Source organism: Prosopis cineraria, unplaced genomic scaffold, assembly GCF_029017545.1.
Source record: "Prosopis cineraria cultivar Desert tree isolate PC_DT_omini unplaced genomic scaffold, ASM2901754v1 PC332, whole genome shotgun sequence".
Lineage (NCBI taxonomy): Eukaryota > Viridiplantae > Streptophyta > Magnoliopsida > Fabales > Fabaceae > Prosopis > Prosopis cineraria.
Genome location: NW_026555659.1, coordinates 26652 through 43819, shown reverse-complemented (window position 1 = coordinate 43819; position 17168 = coordinate 26652). Strand labels below are relative to the sequence as shown.

General features: G+C 27.0%; 1 protein-coding gene and 1 long non-coding RNA gene across 2 annotated transcripts; both read right to left on the bottom strand.

Annotated features, from left to right (window-relative positions):
* Nucleotides 1-352: 352 nt before the first annotated feature.
* LOC129296446 (ethylene-responsive transcription factor 1A-like) lies at nt 353-1606 on the bottom strand. The gene has a single exon (XM_054935048.1). The coding sequence runs from the start codon at nt 1483-1485 to the stop codon at nt 631-633; it is 855 nt and encodes a 284-aa protein (XP_054791023.1). The 5' UTR covers nt 1486-1606; the 3' UTR covers nt 353-630.
* Nucleotides 1607-12638: 11032 nt separating this feature from the next.
* LOC129296443 (uncharacterized) lies at nt 12639-16248 on the bottom strand. The gene is made up of 3 exons (XR_008589795.1): nt 15154-16248; nt 14253-14306; nt 12639-12711 (listed from the first exon to the last, which is right to left on the bottom strand). It is a non-coding gene; the product is annotated as an uncharacterized LOC129296443 (long non-coding RNA).
* Nucleotides 16249-17168: the final 920 nt, after the last annotated feature.

Below are 17168 nucleotides of genomic sequence, written 5' to 3'. Positions count from 1 at the left end.
GTGTTTCTTTTTTATGTTTTGAAAAAGTGTTAAAAATTCATAATTGCCCCGCTTCATCATTGTAAAATATCAAAACATTTCTCATTTCATATAAAATTTAATGATAAAAAGAAAAAAAACTATTATTGAGAGATTACGGCATTTTAAAAAATGAATGGAGATATCAATAAAAGGCTTACTCAAAACATGAATGCTTAGTTTTTCACACCTAAATTGAAATTATAGAGATTTCCAAACTTTGAGTGGGGAAGCTTTGGCATTGTCTTACTTTAATTTATTTATTTTTTGCCCCCACAAAAGAGAACAAGAGTTTAAGTTCAATTTGAAGTACTCCACTTAGGTAATTATAATATTGAACAAACAAATAAATTTTGTATTCACAGAGTAAGCCAAACCAAAAACCCCTCTCCATCTCACTCACTTATTTGGTTCTTTTTTTTTCCCCCTTTCCAATTTTCAACTCCATTCCTATTTTTATTTTTCCATTTTTGGGCTTCATTTTTCCTTTTTTTTTTTTCGGTTCCAAAATTCCGATGTGCCAGAGAGCGAGTGGCACACGTATCTCTCCCTTACATAATTACAAGCAACAAAAAGGGGATTTCAGCGGCAACTTGCTTTCCCTCGTCAGCATTACGCATTAGTAACTAGTAACGCTCCTCCACGTACGCACGACGTCGTTCCAAGACCCACTTGGCTTCCCACTTGCCCGGTAGCCTTTGGGCCTGTCCCCACCACCACCACCTTCTTCCTTCTCTTCGGCGATGCGCCGCTCTCCGACGACGATGACGATGTCGACCACGATCTGTCCGGCGATGACCTCTTCGACGTCACTCTCACTGGGTCAGGTTCACCCGAGTTCACTCTCAGTGGGAAATTCAGCAGAGCCCGGGAGCCTCGCATCCTGTACGCGGCTCGATCGTAGGCGAGAGCCGCGTCTTCGGCCGTCTCGAATGTTCCAAGCCAAACCCTAGCACCGTTCTTCGCCGGATCACGGATCTCCGCCGCGAATTTCCCCCACGGCCGTTGTCTTACTCCTCTGTAATGCTTTCCCTTCGACGGAACTGCGGCCGGTGCGACTGCTTCGGCCACCTCCTCTTGCTTTACCACTGGAGGGCCCGCGGGGGAATCCAACACCGGCAAGACATCGGGTTCCGATTTCACTGTAACAGACGCGGTGAAACCAGAAGAAATGCTTTCGGGCGACCCGACATCGAGGGAGGGAACCCACCCGACGTGAACTGCATCGCGGAGGACGCCGTAGAGCACCATGTCTTCAGAATCGTCTTCCTTGAGCGGCAATTCGCCCCAGTTGTCCGTCAAGCACGGGTACAAGCTGCTGAAACTGGAGCTCCGAGTATAAACCGGATCGGAACCCGAAGAAGTATCCGAATCAGCAGGAAAAGCAGTCTCGAAGTCACCGAGCAAGTGGAGTCGAATTGACTCCAACCAGGCTGAATCCGACTCATAGGTAGCCTCTCCGTACATATCGTCACGGCAATCTGTGTCTCCGGCGAGCAGTTCCGGTCCAGAGTGAGAAACACACAGAGAAAGGAAGGATTGACGCGGGGGAGAGAGGATGATTAAGAAGAAATTGAATATTCGAAGTTGGAAATCAGAGGCATTAAAAGGGAGGGGTATTTATAGGGGTTTCGGTTCATGAACCTAACGCTAGAAGAAAAAAAAAAAAAATAGAGAGAGAGAGATATTTATCTTAACCCAAAATCATTAATTTATTAATTTATTTAATAGCTGAAGGTCGTGGGCTTAGCTTCCCGGAAGTTTCAATGTGCAAAATGCGAAGTGATTATGGGAATGGGGATAAATATTCATCACGTGCTTTATATTTGTATTCGAATTTTCAATAATTAAGTAAAAAAGACATGCCTGACGTCAAGGGCATTACAAGGGCACCCAACTTGCTGGCCGTTGTTGGGGGGAATCGCCGAGTTTTTGGCGGAGCGACGGTGACGGACTGACGGGAGCGGGGAAAAAACAGAAAACGACAAAAAAAGAGGAGAGAGGAAATCGGGACGAGGAATTGAGAGGCGATGAAAGAGAGGAGGCAACTTGACAAACAACAATGTGGATACAACGATTGTGGACACGAGAAGAAGCTGCATTGTGGATAAGTTTGTTGCAAAGTCAGTCAATGTGGCTCTTCCCGTCCATTAAGTTTGTCTGTGAGGGTCCCGCTTTTCACAGTAACTTTGGCTTTTTTAAGGGGGAGAGAGCGCGTGCATCCTCCATAGCTTCCTGGAAGGTATCTCTTGCTTAAGAGCTCAATCTCTCATTCACATTACTATTCACATCATTTTCTTCTTTAATTGAATTGATGATATGTCAGTAAAATAGGAGTGCCACTAATTAGCAAATTCTTGATCTTGGCTGCTTATCAATTTTTATGGGTATGAGTTGGAGTCTTCTTATTGGATTTCTCTTCTTCTTATTGGATTTCCTTGTAACATCACCTTTATATTGCACTTGCAATACTTATGGGTCTAATACTCCAACAGTTTAGAATTAGTAGATGCTTTTAATTAATTTACATTTTTTAATAAGTGAATTGATGACATTTAGAATTATATATTTTTTTTATATTTATCTTTATTTAATACTGTTGTTGCAATTAAAAACCTTATTAATTATTAATTACATCCTTAATTAAGAGTACTTTTGGAAAAAAAATCTTATTAAATACATCTTCAAAATGTGGTATATTTTTAAACATGATACTTAAAAAAAAGTGTATCTAACACTAAATGAGAGACCGTTTCAAATTATAAAATATTTTTGAATAAAATATCACATGTCAATAAATCACATTAAATATACTTAATAACTTTATTTTTTAAAAATAAAGACATAAAATTTCAAAAACACCTTTCATTTAATAACTTTACACTTAACTTTATTTTTTAAAAATAAAGACATAAAATTTCATAAACACCTTTCATTTAATAACTTTACACTTAATTATTATCTATATATATAGAGAGAGAGAGAGAGAGAATATTATTGGAATAAGTCTCTTAATAAGACCTTAATCTTCTTAAAGTTTATGATATTTTAGGACGTTAAATTTTTTTTAAAAGTATCTTATAATTTAAAACAAAGAGAGTATATGATAACCCTATATCAAGGAATTAGAGAATTGATATATCACAACTATACAAATGGGTAGTGAATCTTTCCAAAGCAGCTTAAACTACTTTGATGTACTCTTTCTGTTTTTTAATATAAGCAAATTTTAACCAGCTTATACAGTTTAAGAAAATTAATTAATCATAAAAATTACATATAAAATTAAATTGTTTTGACTAAAATGTCCTTGTAATTAATGTTTACTTTTTTTTATTTAATGATACTATCCTTTTAAGAGGGGAAATTTAGAAAAATTAAATGTAATAATATTTCTTGAAATTTCTAATCTTGCTAGTAAAAAACAATGAAACGGGTCATAGTATTTTTTTTTTTTACAATAAAAAACAGAGGAAGTAAGTAACAAGCTGTGATTTGTGATTAGTGTAAAACTCTTAACATATTTTATCCATTTATTAATACAAGTCACTTTTAATTACTTTACCAAAATAAAAAAAATTATTTATATATTAAAATTATTTAGAAATTGATTTGTTTTCTTTTTTTGCCTCTATAAATACTATAATTTGTTTAAAAAAAATAAGAAGGGTAATCTTGAAATAAAGCAATCATGCAATTGACACATTGCCCAATGGCAAAGTGATCGCTCTCTACAGGTGGAAGGTGGGCTCAATTCCCCCCCCAGTCGGTTAGTTTATCCTCCTTTCAATTCCCAAAAAATATAAATATGTATATATATATTCTCTTTATTTAAAAATATAAAATATTTTTTAAAAAATTTAATATTAAAAAATATAAAATATTTTTAATCTTTTAAAATATAATTATTATTTTTTTAAAAAATATATTTATTAAATAACTTACTTTATATTTATTTTAGAGTATTTATAGGAGTAAATATAAAAAAATAAAATTAATTTAAAAATAAATAATTATTTTATTAAAAGTAAGATTTAATTAAAAATTTTTTATATTTTTTAATAAAAGGAGTATTTTATAAATTTTTGTAAAGTAACTTACATTTTCGACCACAAAACTCACATAAATGATGGCCGACATGAAGGTACCGGGGAGATATTTTGTTATTGCTGAAGGTTGAAGTGTCCAAGTTAATCACCAAGTCATTTCAATTTAGATTTTTAACTGTTTTTTCCCATATTTTCCGTTTGTTAAATTTGTAGAAACGCCCAGCAAAATTTCATCAAAATTAAAAGTAAAATAAAGGAAAAGGTGAAAACCTTGTGTTCTAGAATCCAACAATAAAAATCTGACCCACATTAGAAATTCAAACACACCAATCGCCAATTAGTTTTAGTAGTTTAGCATTGTTTCTCTAAAAGATAGTCTGTCCTAAAATTCAAATCTTAAAAAAAGAATGACACTTAAGTCTTAAAGAGATTAATTAATTTAAATTAAGTTTTAATTAATTTTAAAGTGCCAACAAAGTTTCTTAATTCTCCATTAAAAAAAGTATAAGAGTAAGATTTGTAAGTTCGAGTCTCAATTTTATAATATCATTGTGATATATTTGTGATTTGTTTTTTAAAATTTAATAGAAAACACAAATTTTTTTCTTTAATATTCAAAATTATTAAGTCTAATAGCTTCACAAATTTTTAAGTTTGCTCTCAATTTTATGATTTTGTTGTGATAAATTTGTAATGTATTTTTAAATTTTAATAAGGAATACAAGCTTTTATTTTTAATGTTGAAAAGTATTAAGTCTAACAATTCTAAAAATTTATAAATTTAACTTTTAATTTTATAAGTTTGTTGTGATCATTTACAACTTGTTTTCAAATTTTAATAGAAAATATGAATGTGCGTTTTTAATGTTAAAAAATATTAAATCTAATAGCTTCAAAGATTTACAAAAGACCTTTTTTTTTTAATATTGTGTATATCTTGAACATTAAAGATGAATATTTATACTCTCTCTTAAAATTTAAAAAATAAAATATAAATATATTATAATAAAGTTATAAAATTAAAAATTGAATTTACAAATCTCACTGTTAGACTTATAACTACTAAATAACTAAAGAACGTTATTAGCACTTTGAAATTAACTGGTCCTTAGCTTCAATTAATTGATCTCCTTAAACTTTACCTGTCATTCTCACATCTTATCATGCATGGATAGACAACTGCTATTTTTTGCCAGACACTTGAGTCTGGTGACACAGATTTTTTTTTTTTTATCTGCATAAGAAAAGTCAAAGGTTCATATATGTATTTGTATTTCCGGGTCAAAAAAAAAAAGTTCTTATATGTATATAAGTGTGTGTTTAAATTGTGAAGTTACAAAAATTAGTAAAACTTTATATTTATATGGTCCCACCCAACTTTTAGTTGGAGCCAAACATTGTTTTTGAAACCTGATTTTTATTTTTACCTTTTGTCAAACTTTTCTTTAAACTCTATCTAATCCTACAGATAGGACACCACGTATCTATTTCATTATAATTATTACTTTTTTCATTTTAAATTATAAAAAAAATTTTAAAAAAATTTAAATCTTAAAATAGAAATTACTTTAATAAAAATAAAATTTCATTAGTTCTACTTTTTTAATAATACTTTTTACATTATATTTTCTTTTTTTAATATTATTTTATAAATAAAGTATTAAATAAATGATATTTTTTAAATTTTTGTTTTATTTTAAAAAATAAGTTATAAGATATATTTAATAAGTATTTATTGAGATATATATATATATATATATATAATTTTATCTAAAATATTTTGTGAGAGGAGTCGGTGAGAATATTACTACTGCCACGTCCACATTCCTAATATTCCAGCTGCTATTGCGGCCGCCGCCACCATTGTGTGCGATGGGCAAACACAAAATTGATCCAAAAAATGTTGAAGGGGATCCAGCGGGCATGCGAAGGTCGCTTATTGAATTTCTATAGTTTATGGAATATTTTCTTCATTATACAATATAAATTATTTTTTTAGCAAAATATAATATATTGAATAACTTTTATACCCTTGCTTTATTTTATTTTTTTAATTAATTATATTTAAATGCTCTACATTTAACAATTATCATTAATGAGGCTTGTTTAAATATTCCACTCAATACTATAAATAGAAAGATTCAAACATTTTTATGAAATTAAAATATTAACAAACTTTTTTTAGGAGTGTGCATTAATTAATAATGACTTATTCTTTTTATTTTTAAATATAAGAGAAAATGATTAATTCATGTCGGTTTAAGAAAGTTAATTAAGTATAAAAATTATGTTTGAAATTAAAAAATTTAGACTAAATTATCCCGACAATTAATAAAACAAATTTGTCAAGTGAAAAAAAAACATTGACTTCATGGAAGAAACAGAAATATAGTCCTAAAATGTTAAGTCAATAAGGAAGAATGACAATCGCCAATTAGTTTAAGTAGTTTAGCATTGTCTCTGTGAAGGATAGTCCTAAAATTCAAATCTTACAAGAAGAATGACACTTAAGTCTCAAAAAAATTAATTAATTTAAATTAAATTTTAATTAACTTTAGGGTGTCAATAAAGTTTTTTAGTCCTCCATTGATAATAAGTATAAGATTGAGATTTGTAAGTTCAAGTCTTAATTTTACAACATCATTTATGATATATTTGTGATTTATTTTTTAAATTTTAATAGAGAATATAAATTTTTATCTTTAATGTTTAGAAGTATTAAGTCTAATAGCTCCATAAATTTTCAAGTCCATTCCCAATTTTATAATTTTTTTATGATATATTTATAATTTATTTTTTAAATTTTAACATAGAACACAAGCGTTATTTTTAATGTTCAAAAATATTAAGTCTAACAATTTCAAAAATTTATAAATTTAACTCTCAATTTTATAATTTTATTGTGATCATTTGCAATTTGTTTTCAAATTTTAATAGGGAATATAAATGTTCATTTTTAATGTTAAAAAATATTATGTCCAATAGCTCCAAGGATTTACAAAATACTCCCCCAATAAAAAATATAAGGTATTTTTAATTGAATTTTACCCCAATAAAATAGTTACCAACTTTTTAAATAACCCTATCTTTTATATTTATCTCTATTAAACACCCTACAATAAATATAAAGTCATTATCAATAGAGGTACTTTTAAAAAAAAGATAATGTTTACACCTTAAAAGATTAAAAATGTCTTATATTTTTAAATGTCTAACTTCTCAAAAAATACCTTATATTTTTAAATAGAGAGATACCTTATTTTCTCAATATTGTGTATATCTTTGAACATTAAAAATAAATATTTGTGCTTCTCATTAAAATTTAAAAAATAAATTATAAATATATTATAATAAAATTATAAAATTAATAGTTAAATTTATAAATTTTATTGTTAGACTTATTATTATTAAATAATCAAGGATGTTATTAACACTCTGAAAATAACTGGCCTTACCTTCAATTAACTAATCTCCTTAAACTTTATCTGTCATTGTCACATCTTATCATACATGCATAGCTAGCTGATATTTTTCCCAGACACTTAAGTCAAGTGACACAGAATTTTTTTTTTAATCTGTATAAGAAAAGTCAAAAGTTTAAATATGTACTTGTATGTATTGGTTTGTGCTTCAACTGTGAAGTTAAAAAAAATTAGCAAAACTTTATATTTATATGGTCCCACCTAACTTAATTTGCTCTAGTTGTAGCCCAATATAATTTTTGAAACGTGATTTTTATTTATAGTTTTTGTCCAACTTTTCTTTTAACTCTAATCTAATCCCATAGATAGGACAGGACATATTTATTTTATTACAATTATTACTGTCTCCATCTTAAACCGTAAAACACTCTTAAAAAAATTTTACATTTTAAAATATAAAATACTTTTATAAAAATAAAATGTTATTAATTATATTCTTTTAATAATATCCTTCACATTATATTATTTTTATTTAATATTATTTTATAAATAAGTATTAAATAAATGATCTTTTTAAAATTTTTATTTTTATTTAACAAAACAAAGTTATAGGATATATTTAATAAATATTTATTACTATATACTCCCTCCATTTAAAAATATAAGATATTTTTTAAGGAGTTGAATATTCAAAAATGTAAAGCATTTTTAATTTTTAAAATGTAATCATTATTTTTTTAAAAAAATATCCCTATTGATATTAACTTTATATTTATTTTATAGTGTTTAATAAAAATAAATATAAAAAATAAAGTTAATTTAAAAAAATAAATAATTATTTTATTAAAGGTGAGATTTAATTAAAAATATTTTATATTTTATAATAAAAGAGTATAATTTTTTAAAAAATATTATTTTGTAACGTGAGTCGCTGAGAATATTACTACTACCACGGCCACACTCCTACTATTCCCGCTGTTATTGCGGCGGCCGCCGCTAACGTGTACGATGGGCAACCACAGAATTGATCCAACAAAATGTCGAAGGGGATCCGGCGGCCACGCTTAGATCGCTTGTTGAATTTCTATAGTTTATGGAATATTTTCTCCATTATACAATATAAATTATTTTGTAAAAACATCTCTTAATTTAAAATATAAAATATTGAATAATTTTTACATTTTTTACATTTATACCCTTGTTTTATTTTTTTTTAATTCATTGTATTTAAATGCTCTATATTTAACTATTATCATTAATGAGGCTAGTTTAAATATTCCACTCAATACTATAAATAGAAAGATACAAACATTTTTAGGAAATTAAGATATTAAGAAAAAAATTTTAGGAGTATATGTTAATTAACAATTACTTACTCTTTTCATTTTTAAACATAGGAAAAAATTATTAATTTATATGGTTTAAGAAAGTTGGTTAAATATAAAAATTATGTTTGAAATTAAAAATTTTAGACTAAATTATCCTTGCAATTGATGAAACAAATTTGGCAAGTGAAAATAAACATTGACTTCATGAGAGATAATTTGGAAAGAATGCCATAAATGTTTCTTAAAATTTGTAATTTTACTTATAAATAAAAGGTTAAATTATGTAAAACTCTCCTAAAAATGTTTATCTCTTTTTTAATTCATTGTATTTAAATGCTCTATATTTATATATTATCATTAATGAGACTAGTTTAAATATTCCACTCAATATAGCATCAATAGAAAGATATAAATATTTTTAGGAAATTAAGATATTAATAAACTTTTTTCAGGAATGTACGTTAATTAACAATGACTCACTCTTTCCATTTTTAAATATAAAAAATAACTAATTCACGTAGTTTAAAAAAGTTAGTTGAGTATAAAAATTATGTTTAAAATTAAAAATTTTAGACTGAATTGTCCTTGCAATTAATGAAACAACTTTGTCAAGTGGAAATAAACATTAACTTCATAGGAGACGATTGGAAAGAATGCTATAAATGCTTTTTGAAATTTATAATTTTGCTTATAAATAAAAGGCTAAATTATGCAAAACTCTCTTATAATTTGACCCATGTATAGACAACCTCTTTAACATTTAAAACTTAATAATGAACTTCCTTGAACTTTTAGGCTCATGCAAATAACCTTTTTTCATTAATTATATACCCTATTAAATTTTATTTTTGTGTGCATTTAAGCACTCAAATTTTAATTGATATATAGATAACTTTCTTAAATTTTAAGTTATGTGTAGATAATTAATGTATAAATTAAGCATATAAATTTATCTATATAAATATAAGAGTTGAGGAAGGTTTATTATAAAGTTTCAAAAATTAAAAAAGTTATACATACATGATTTAAAGTTTGGGAGTAATATATAATTTAGCCTGAATAAAAAAAGAAACACATGATAATTTCTCTTATATGTGAAACTGGAGGAAGTATATCGTGGCCTAAAAATAGTATATTTTTTGCTGTCTCACTCTATATGATAAATAATTAATCTATAATTATCATTTTTGGTAATTGCATTAAAGTGGAAACAAACTGTCACTAGAGAGCTATTCACATTACCCAAAAGCCCGACCATGCCCGAGTCGTTCAAGCTCATCATGCCCGACATCAGATAGGGTAAAACCATACCCTAACCGAATTGAACACATGCAATTTTTTTATTTTTTTATGAAAATATTTATTTTATAATATTAATTTTGGTCAAGAGTTATCGTGCACTTATTATTTTTATTATCTTTTTAGACATTTTTTGTGATTATAATATTTTTAATCTCTATAAAAAATTTAAAATTTTTTTAAACTGAATGTTATGCAAAAATAAGTGACAATTGTTGATCACGCGTAATTTTAAAAATAATTACTTTTTATTTTAATATTAATTTTATAAAAATATACTTAAATGATAATGATTATATTGTTTCAAACCCGGCCCAACACACATATCAGGCCATGCACGGGTATGGGTGATACCCATACCCGATCCTATCCATGTGTAGCTCTAGTCACAAGTTAAGAAAAATCAGAAAATTTAAATTGTTGCAACACTTAAAATGCATATATATACCGGGCTAAGTTCAATAAAAATTATAAGCAACACAGGACCAAGTGCGAGTCACACAATACTTGCCTAATTAAAATTATAGAGATTTAGATTTCTATAAAACTGAATTCTTAGTACATTAAATAATCATAAAACTAAAAATATATGAAATAAACAATATTTTAATGACTAGAGATAGGCGATACACTGTTTTATTAGTAAATAATATAGTACGTCTTTATCTACATGAATAATTGAAGAGGGCATGAAGCTGACCAAAGACCACAAAACAAAAGAAGTTACGACCTTTGACTTTTGACTTGAATAATTTTGATTTGTATTATAAATCAACCATGTAGAAACGTAGCACTAATTAATAGCTACGTGCCAATCACCAACACGTGCACTTCACCGCAATTTTTTAGCCTTCCTTTCCCTCTCTAACATCATCACTTGGTCGCTATTCTATGCTATTTACCTTTTGAACTTTCAAACTCCAAATTAAATATAAAATTCAGGAAATATAGATAGAAAAAGAACAGCTGTGAGATGAATGTATAAATAATTGAGCCGCAAATGACAATAAATCATGCTGAAATAGAATAATGATAATTTAATCATGCAAAATATGATAATCATATTGAGGTCTCAAGGGACTTATTTCAGAGCAAATTTTTGTGTAAAATTATTTTAGTTTCCTTCTATGATTTAAAAAGTTATAATTTTTTAAATTATTTTAGTCATTGATAAAACTAAACTTGTAAACCATACAAAGTTAGTTAGAATTTGCTAATTAAAAAAATTACTAATCAAAAGTTATGATTTTCTAAATTATTTTAGTCATTGGTGAAATTAAACTTGCAAATGCTTATATCAAACTTGTAAACCATATAAAATTAATTGTAGAGGGATATTAAAGTAATTTCACATAAAAATTTAATCTCAAAAAAATTCCTTGAAATCTCATTGTAATTATCACATTTTACAAGGCTAAATCGTCATTTTTCTATTTTTGAAAGGATTTATCTATCATTCTCCCAACAATAAAGGATGATATGCATATCTTCTCCTCATTTTTTTACCCAAAATATATCCACAATCAGCAATTGTGATACTAATCTTTTGAGGAATGAGAGTCACTTGAGAACTTGCCTTCTTTTAAGAGATATTTTTTCACATACACTTTTAGAAATCCAATTACGCTAAAACACTTAGACCACTATCAGTGCCACAACCACTTGGTTGTATCTTCTCTTTTCGATTCTACGTATGCGTCTATTTCTTAATGTTATGGTTCATTTTTTTCCCCCTTATTCGATTGCTTTGAATTTTATAATAAATATATGACATGCATTTTTCTATGACAAACGAGGCATAGGATCTTTGAAAGAATCATAGGGAATATAGGGAGAGATCAGAATGCATACTGTGTGAAATTTTTTCAATAACGTTTAGTATAAGAAGGTTGCTAGACGAGCCAATGTCATGCTTTGAACGACAAAATATCATATGTTTATTTAATTACTTTAAAAAAAATTATTTTCATAATTTGATCACATCATAAAATTAATTATCCATATATTTTCAGGATACTAACAGATGGAACAAAAAAAAAATTATTCATATATATTTTTTAATTAAAATTAATTAATAATTAATTAAAAAATTAGTCAGTAAAATAAGTTTTATGCATGTGGTTGCTATTAATTTATTTAATTTGAATATGAGAATCTTTTTTAATAATGTGTGCGTATCACTATCTCATCTGCCTAAAAGAAATATCTGGCTTGTGTCCTGGCTATTAAAGTAATTGTTGTGGACGAAAATTCCAACCAAGCAAATTTGGCTTTATCTCTGTACGGTTACGTGAATAATTTATTTCAAACAAGTTGATATTCTTTTCAATATAAAAATTATAATCTATTCGCAAGTTGTGCATTTTTTTAACATCACAAACTGTACTCAAAAGGCTGAATGATTGAGCAAAACCCACGTGTTTCTTCCAGAAACATATTATATTCAATTCAATGCTAGCATTTCAAATACAAGTTAGACTCTCTCTCTCTCTCACACACACACAAGTCTAAATACATTGATCAATCAGATGGTATATTTTAATTAGAATAATTACTCATAACGATATCCCAAATCTATAATTTGCGGCTACAGCCCTGCATTTGTTTCAATTAGATCGTGATATCTTCATAAACAAACACATCATTAAAAGAAGTGAAAGTTAAACGATCATTAAATCAAGTACTGATTTAAAGATTAATAATCAAAACTATGATAAGTTAAACCATGATTAGACTTATTATGGTTATAAATAAAATATTTTATTAAATCAATTAAAATATTAATTCAATAATTTACTAGTTTAATCAGAGGTGGAACCAGCTTATAGAATGTGAGGAGGGAGATTTTTAAAAGTAAATGAATATTTAATTTTTAAATATTTATTATAATTATTTTAAAATTTCATGTATGCTTATAGCCGATCCCAAACCTAAATTAAAAGAAGAGAGTTGTGTTAAAACCTCAATAACTAATATAAAAATTAGTTGAATCTCATATGAATATAAATAATATACTTTTTTTAACGTCATACAATTCATATAATCAACACCATCTAGTCGTAGTGTTTTATTTTCATTTACTCCCTCTAGTCTTTATTATAAGGCGTTCCTAATCATTTAATTGGAATTAAAGAAAGGTAATTAAGTTATCAATTTTGTCTTTAAAAAGAATAAACTTTTAATTTAATCCAAATTTAAATAAAAATTATCAAATTTACATCAAATTATTTCACATACGGTTAACGAGTTAAAATAAGGATAACATTGAAAAAAATATAATACCCCATCAAATACTTTATAATATTGAGAAACACCGATTTTCTCTTGAAAAGTACCTTGTAATAAAAACAAGAGGGTATGAAAAATACAAATAAAAAAGATGTAGTATATGCTTGTTACACACACAAATGAAAAATTACAAAACCTAATTACACACCACACAACCCACTATATATACCCTCAAGGACCAACGCAGGTCCATCCTTGGGTTCAAATGATAAAATCATAAAATTGACCAGGAATCCAGGATTCTAATACTCTAAAATAAATAAAAAATCCAATATTATATATATATATATATATATATATATATATGTAGGGTTTGAAAAAAGGGCATAGGTTTAAGTTGGCCAAACAGATAGGTTCGCAAGTAGATTGCGAAGACGGCAAGAAATATTTCCGGATATTCAGTTTGAAAATAAAAAGGCCCACTTATCTGTTTATTTGTTTAACAGTAAATAAATAAATATTTTATAACTTAGTTTAATAATTAATAATAGCACGCAGAAGTTGACAAGGACACAAGTATTATAAAACAGCCTGCTTTACAATATACTATTGGATGGGTTGAATAGTTTGATGAAAGATGGCCTTTATTCTTAAGTAGCTCCACGTTCAAACATTCAACTCCTAATAAACATTTTGATTAATATGCGAAGAATCGCCACTGTAGGTGTGCACTTGAAAGAGATGCTTTTAGGTTAGGTATGTGGAATTCTTCTTTTATAGCATACTTTTCTGGTTTATCACTGAAAGGTGAAAGTGAAAATCAAAGTTTGATTTTTCCGACATGGAAAGTTTCAACCACATTCATGGAATAATAATAATAATAACAATAACAATAATACTGGTGATACCTTTTTTCCTGGATCTGTCTGCTTTTACGCTGTTGTTGTCGACGTTTCTTAATCCTGAAACAGTTTGTATTTGATTTGATTGGCAGAGCAATTTCAAAAAAAAATAATAATAATAATAATAAGAACTCAAGTTTGAATTGTTTTTGGCCTGACAGATTGATTTCTGTCTTCAAAAATCAGTTTTTTTGTTTTTAAAAATAAAAAATTAAAAAAATCATTAGGATAAATGACTTGAATTTAAGTATTTCAAAATGCTAAAACTGTTTTCACTTTAATTTTTTAATTTTCAAAATGCATTATGCTTCATTATTAAAAACTACAATTATCTTAACTAATTATTATTGTAAGCTATTACTATCGGTCAATTTTTTTATTCAAAAATTATTTTTAAATCAACAGTATCAGCCAAAGCCAGTAATTTCAATTAAGCCTGAACCCGTCCGAAAAAAATTATGACCAAACTTAACTATATGAACTTTTTTAAGGGGATAGGATGTTGAAATCCAAACCAAATAAATCCAACCCTTGAAATTTCCGTTTCTATGTGTATATAGAATAGGTAATTTTAGCCAAACCTAACGAATCTGGTCAAAAAAGGTAGAATCGAGTGTCATTATATAAGCTTTTTTAAGATGATAAGATATTTTGAGTTTGATTCGAATAAATTGGTTCTAATTGAGCCTATTCGAATTACTGACTCTAATATCAGCCACATTTTCTTTTCCTTTTTTTTTTGTTTTGGAAAAAAAAATAAAAACTATATTTTAAAACAGTAGTTAAAAACAAAAAGAGCAACGCAATCAAATCTACCCTGGATCCGTCTGAGTCTGTTTGTTTGTTTCTATTTTTCAGAATAGAACAATGAATGATTATGGAAAAAAGGCCAAAGGGTTTACTTTACCTGTTTGTCGACGTGTCTGATTCCAAATCACCGTATATAATCTCATAAGATATTGACAAGAACAGAAAATAAGTCAACAAAGTGAACGAGCCTTTATATGAAAGGATAAATCAGCAAGCATCCGATGACAAAACAGGGGAAAGTCATTTAAGCAAAAGTTTAAAGCATTGAAATTAGACCGACACAAATTCAACTTTACTTCATTGTTATTTTATGATTTTAATATATTTTTATTTAAACAAATAAAATGTACAATAAAAAAAATCTTACAATTAACAAGTTCCAAAAATAATAATAATTATAGTTTTAACTGAAATTCAAATAATTTAAGTATCATTTCAAAAATAAGTTGTTGGCCTTCAACTTTAAGATTAAAAAATAATAATTTAAATATGTTAGGGCCTTAGGGGTTTAAACAATAATTTTTATGAAAAAAAAATATCCTGTTAGCAAAGACAAAGTTCACTTATGTGATTTCAATGTTTTAAAAGGAACTAATCCTTGACTGTCGCTTGGGAGACAGACGCCTTTGATACCAAAAGAGGAACAACAAAGTTGATATTGGGCCAGACAATTCAACACCAGTTTGCATGTTTGAAAGATACAATGATCATGTTGCAGACAATTATCTGGCATGGTTGGCTAGGCTGTTAGGCTTGTTTGGCCCAAATTATGTCTCATCATGTTCATTTCTTTTTTCGAAATTAGAAGGGCAAATAACGGTTTAGGATTACAAGCATGCCAATAAGATTATAAGACCATTGGCTCATCCTGTTCATTTCCACCATAATTTTGCTTGTTTTTAAATGGAATCTTAAGGGCCTGTGTAGTTTCTGTTTTCAAAAACTATTTTTTAATTATTAAAAACAAAAAATTAAAAAATTGTTTAAGTGTGTTGGATTTAATTATTTTCAAAACTATTCTCATTTTTTTGTCTTTTAAAAATGAAAAAAAATTTAAATTTTTATTTTATTTTTCTTGTTTACAAAACACACTACATTTTATTATTAAAAAAATATAATTAGCTTAATCAATCTTTATCATGAACTAATACCATTGACCATAAGCAACCATCGTTATCAATTTAATTTTTAATTCTACAACTTTTTTTTACTTAATATGACTAAACAGATTTTCATTTCATTTTGTTTTTAAAAAATAATTTTAAAAACTGTATTACAAAACAAATAAATTTTAAGAACAAAAAATAAAAACAGAACCAAACAAGCCCTAAAATTCCATGGTGAGATAAGCATTCCTCATGTTTCTTCAATAGGAACATTTAAGGAATCCGTGAATGACCAAATAATACTGACAGAGGTTGGACTCCACTTTAGCTTTTCCATTAAAAGGCAGTCATGTTTGATCGTGTGTGCGCGCGTAACTACTTATGTACGCGTGTGTAACTACTTACGTGCCTGATTCAGGCTGATAAGTATAAAATTTAAAATGGCAAAAATGATAATAAAATTTTTTAAAAATATATAAATGATAATTTAATCCTTTAAAATGTCATAATTTTCGTGATGTTTCTTGAGACTTTTCTGTTATTAATAAATTTATATAAATTATTAAATTACTTTTATTAAAAATAAATAATTGACAAGTTTTATTTAAATATTCATAACTTTTTTTTATATTCACAATAATACAACAACAAATTAAATTCTTCTTTGTTGTTGCATTATTGTGACATTTCAAAATACCAAATTATTATTTATATATTTTAAAAAAATTTATTGTCATTTACCCTTTAAAATATAAAAATTGAACTTGGATATACTTCTTCCAATGCTTATTATAGGATACTTTTAATTGTTTCAAGCATTTTAAAAAAATTTAATTTTTTTATATCATAAAAAGTGAGATATATTTTTAATTTTACCCTTGATTTTAAATAATAATACAACTACATTAAATACTTTTAAACTAATTAAAAATGAATAAAATTGAAAAAAGTAGTTTAATTATTATAAAATATTCTATATTTTGAACCAAAAATTACTTTTTACAAA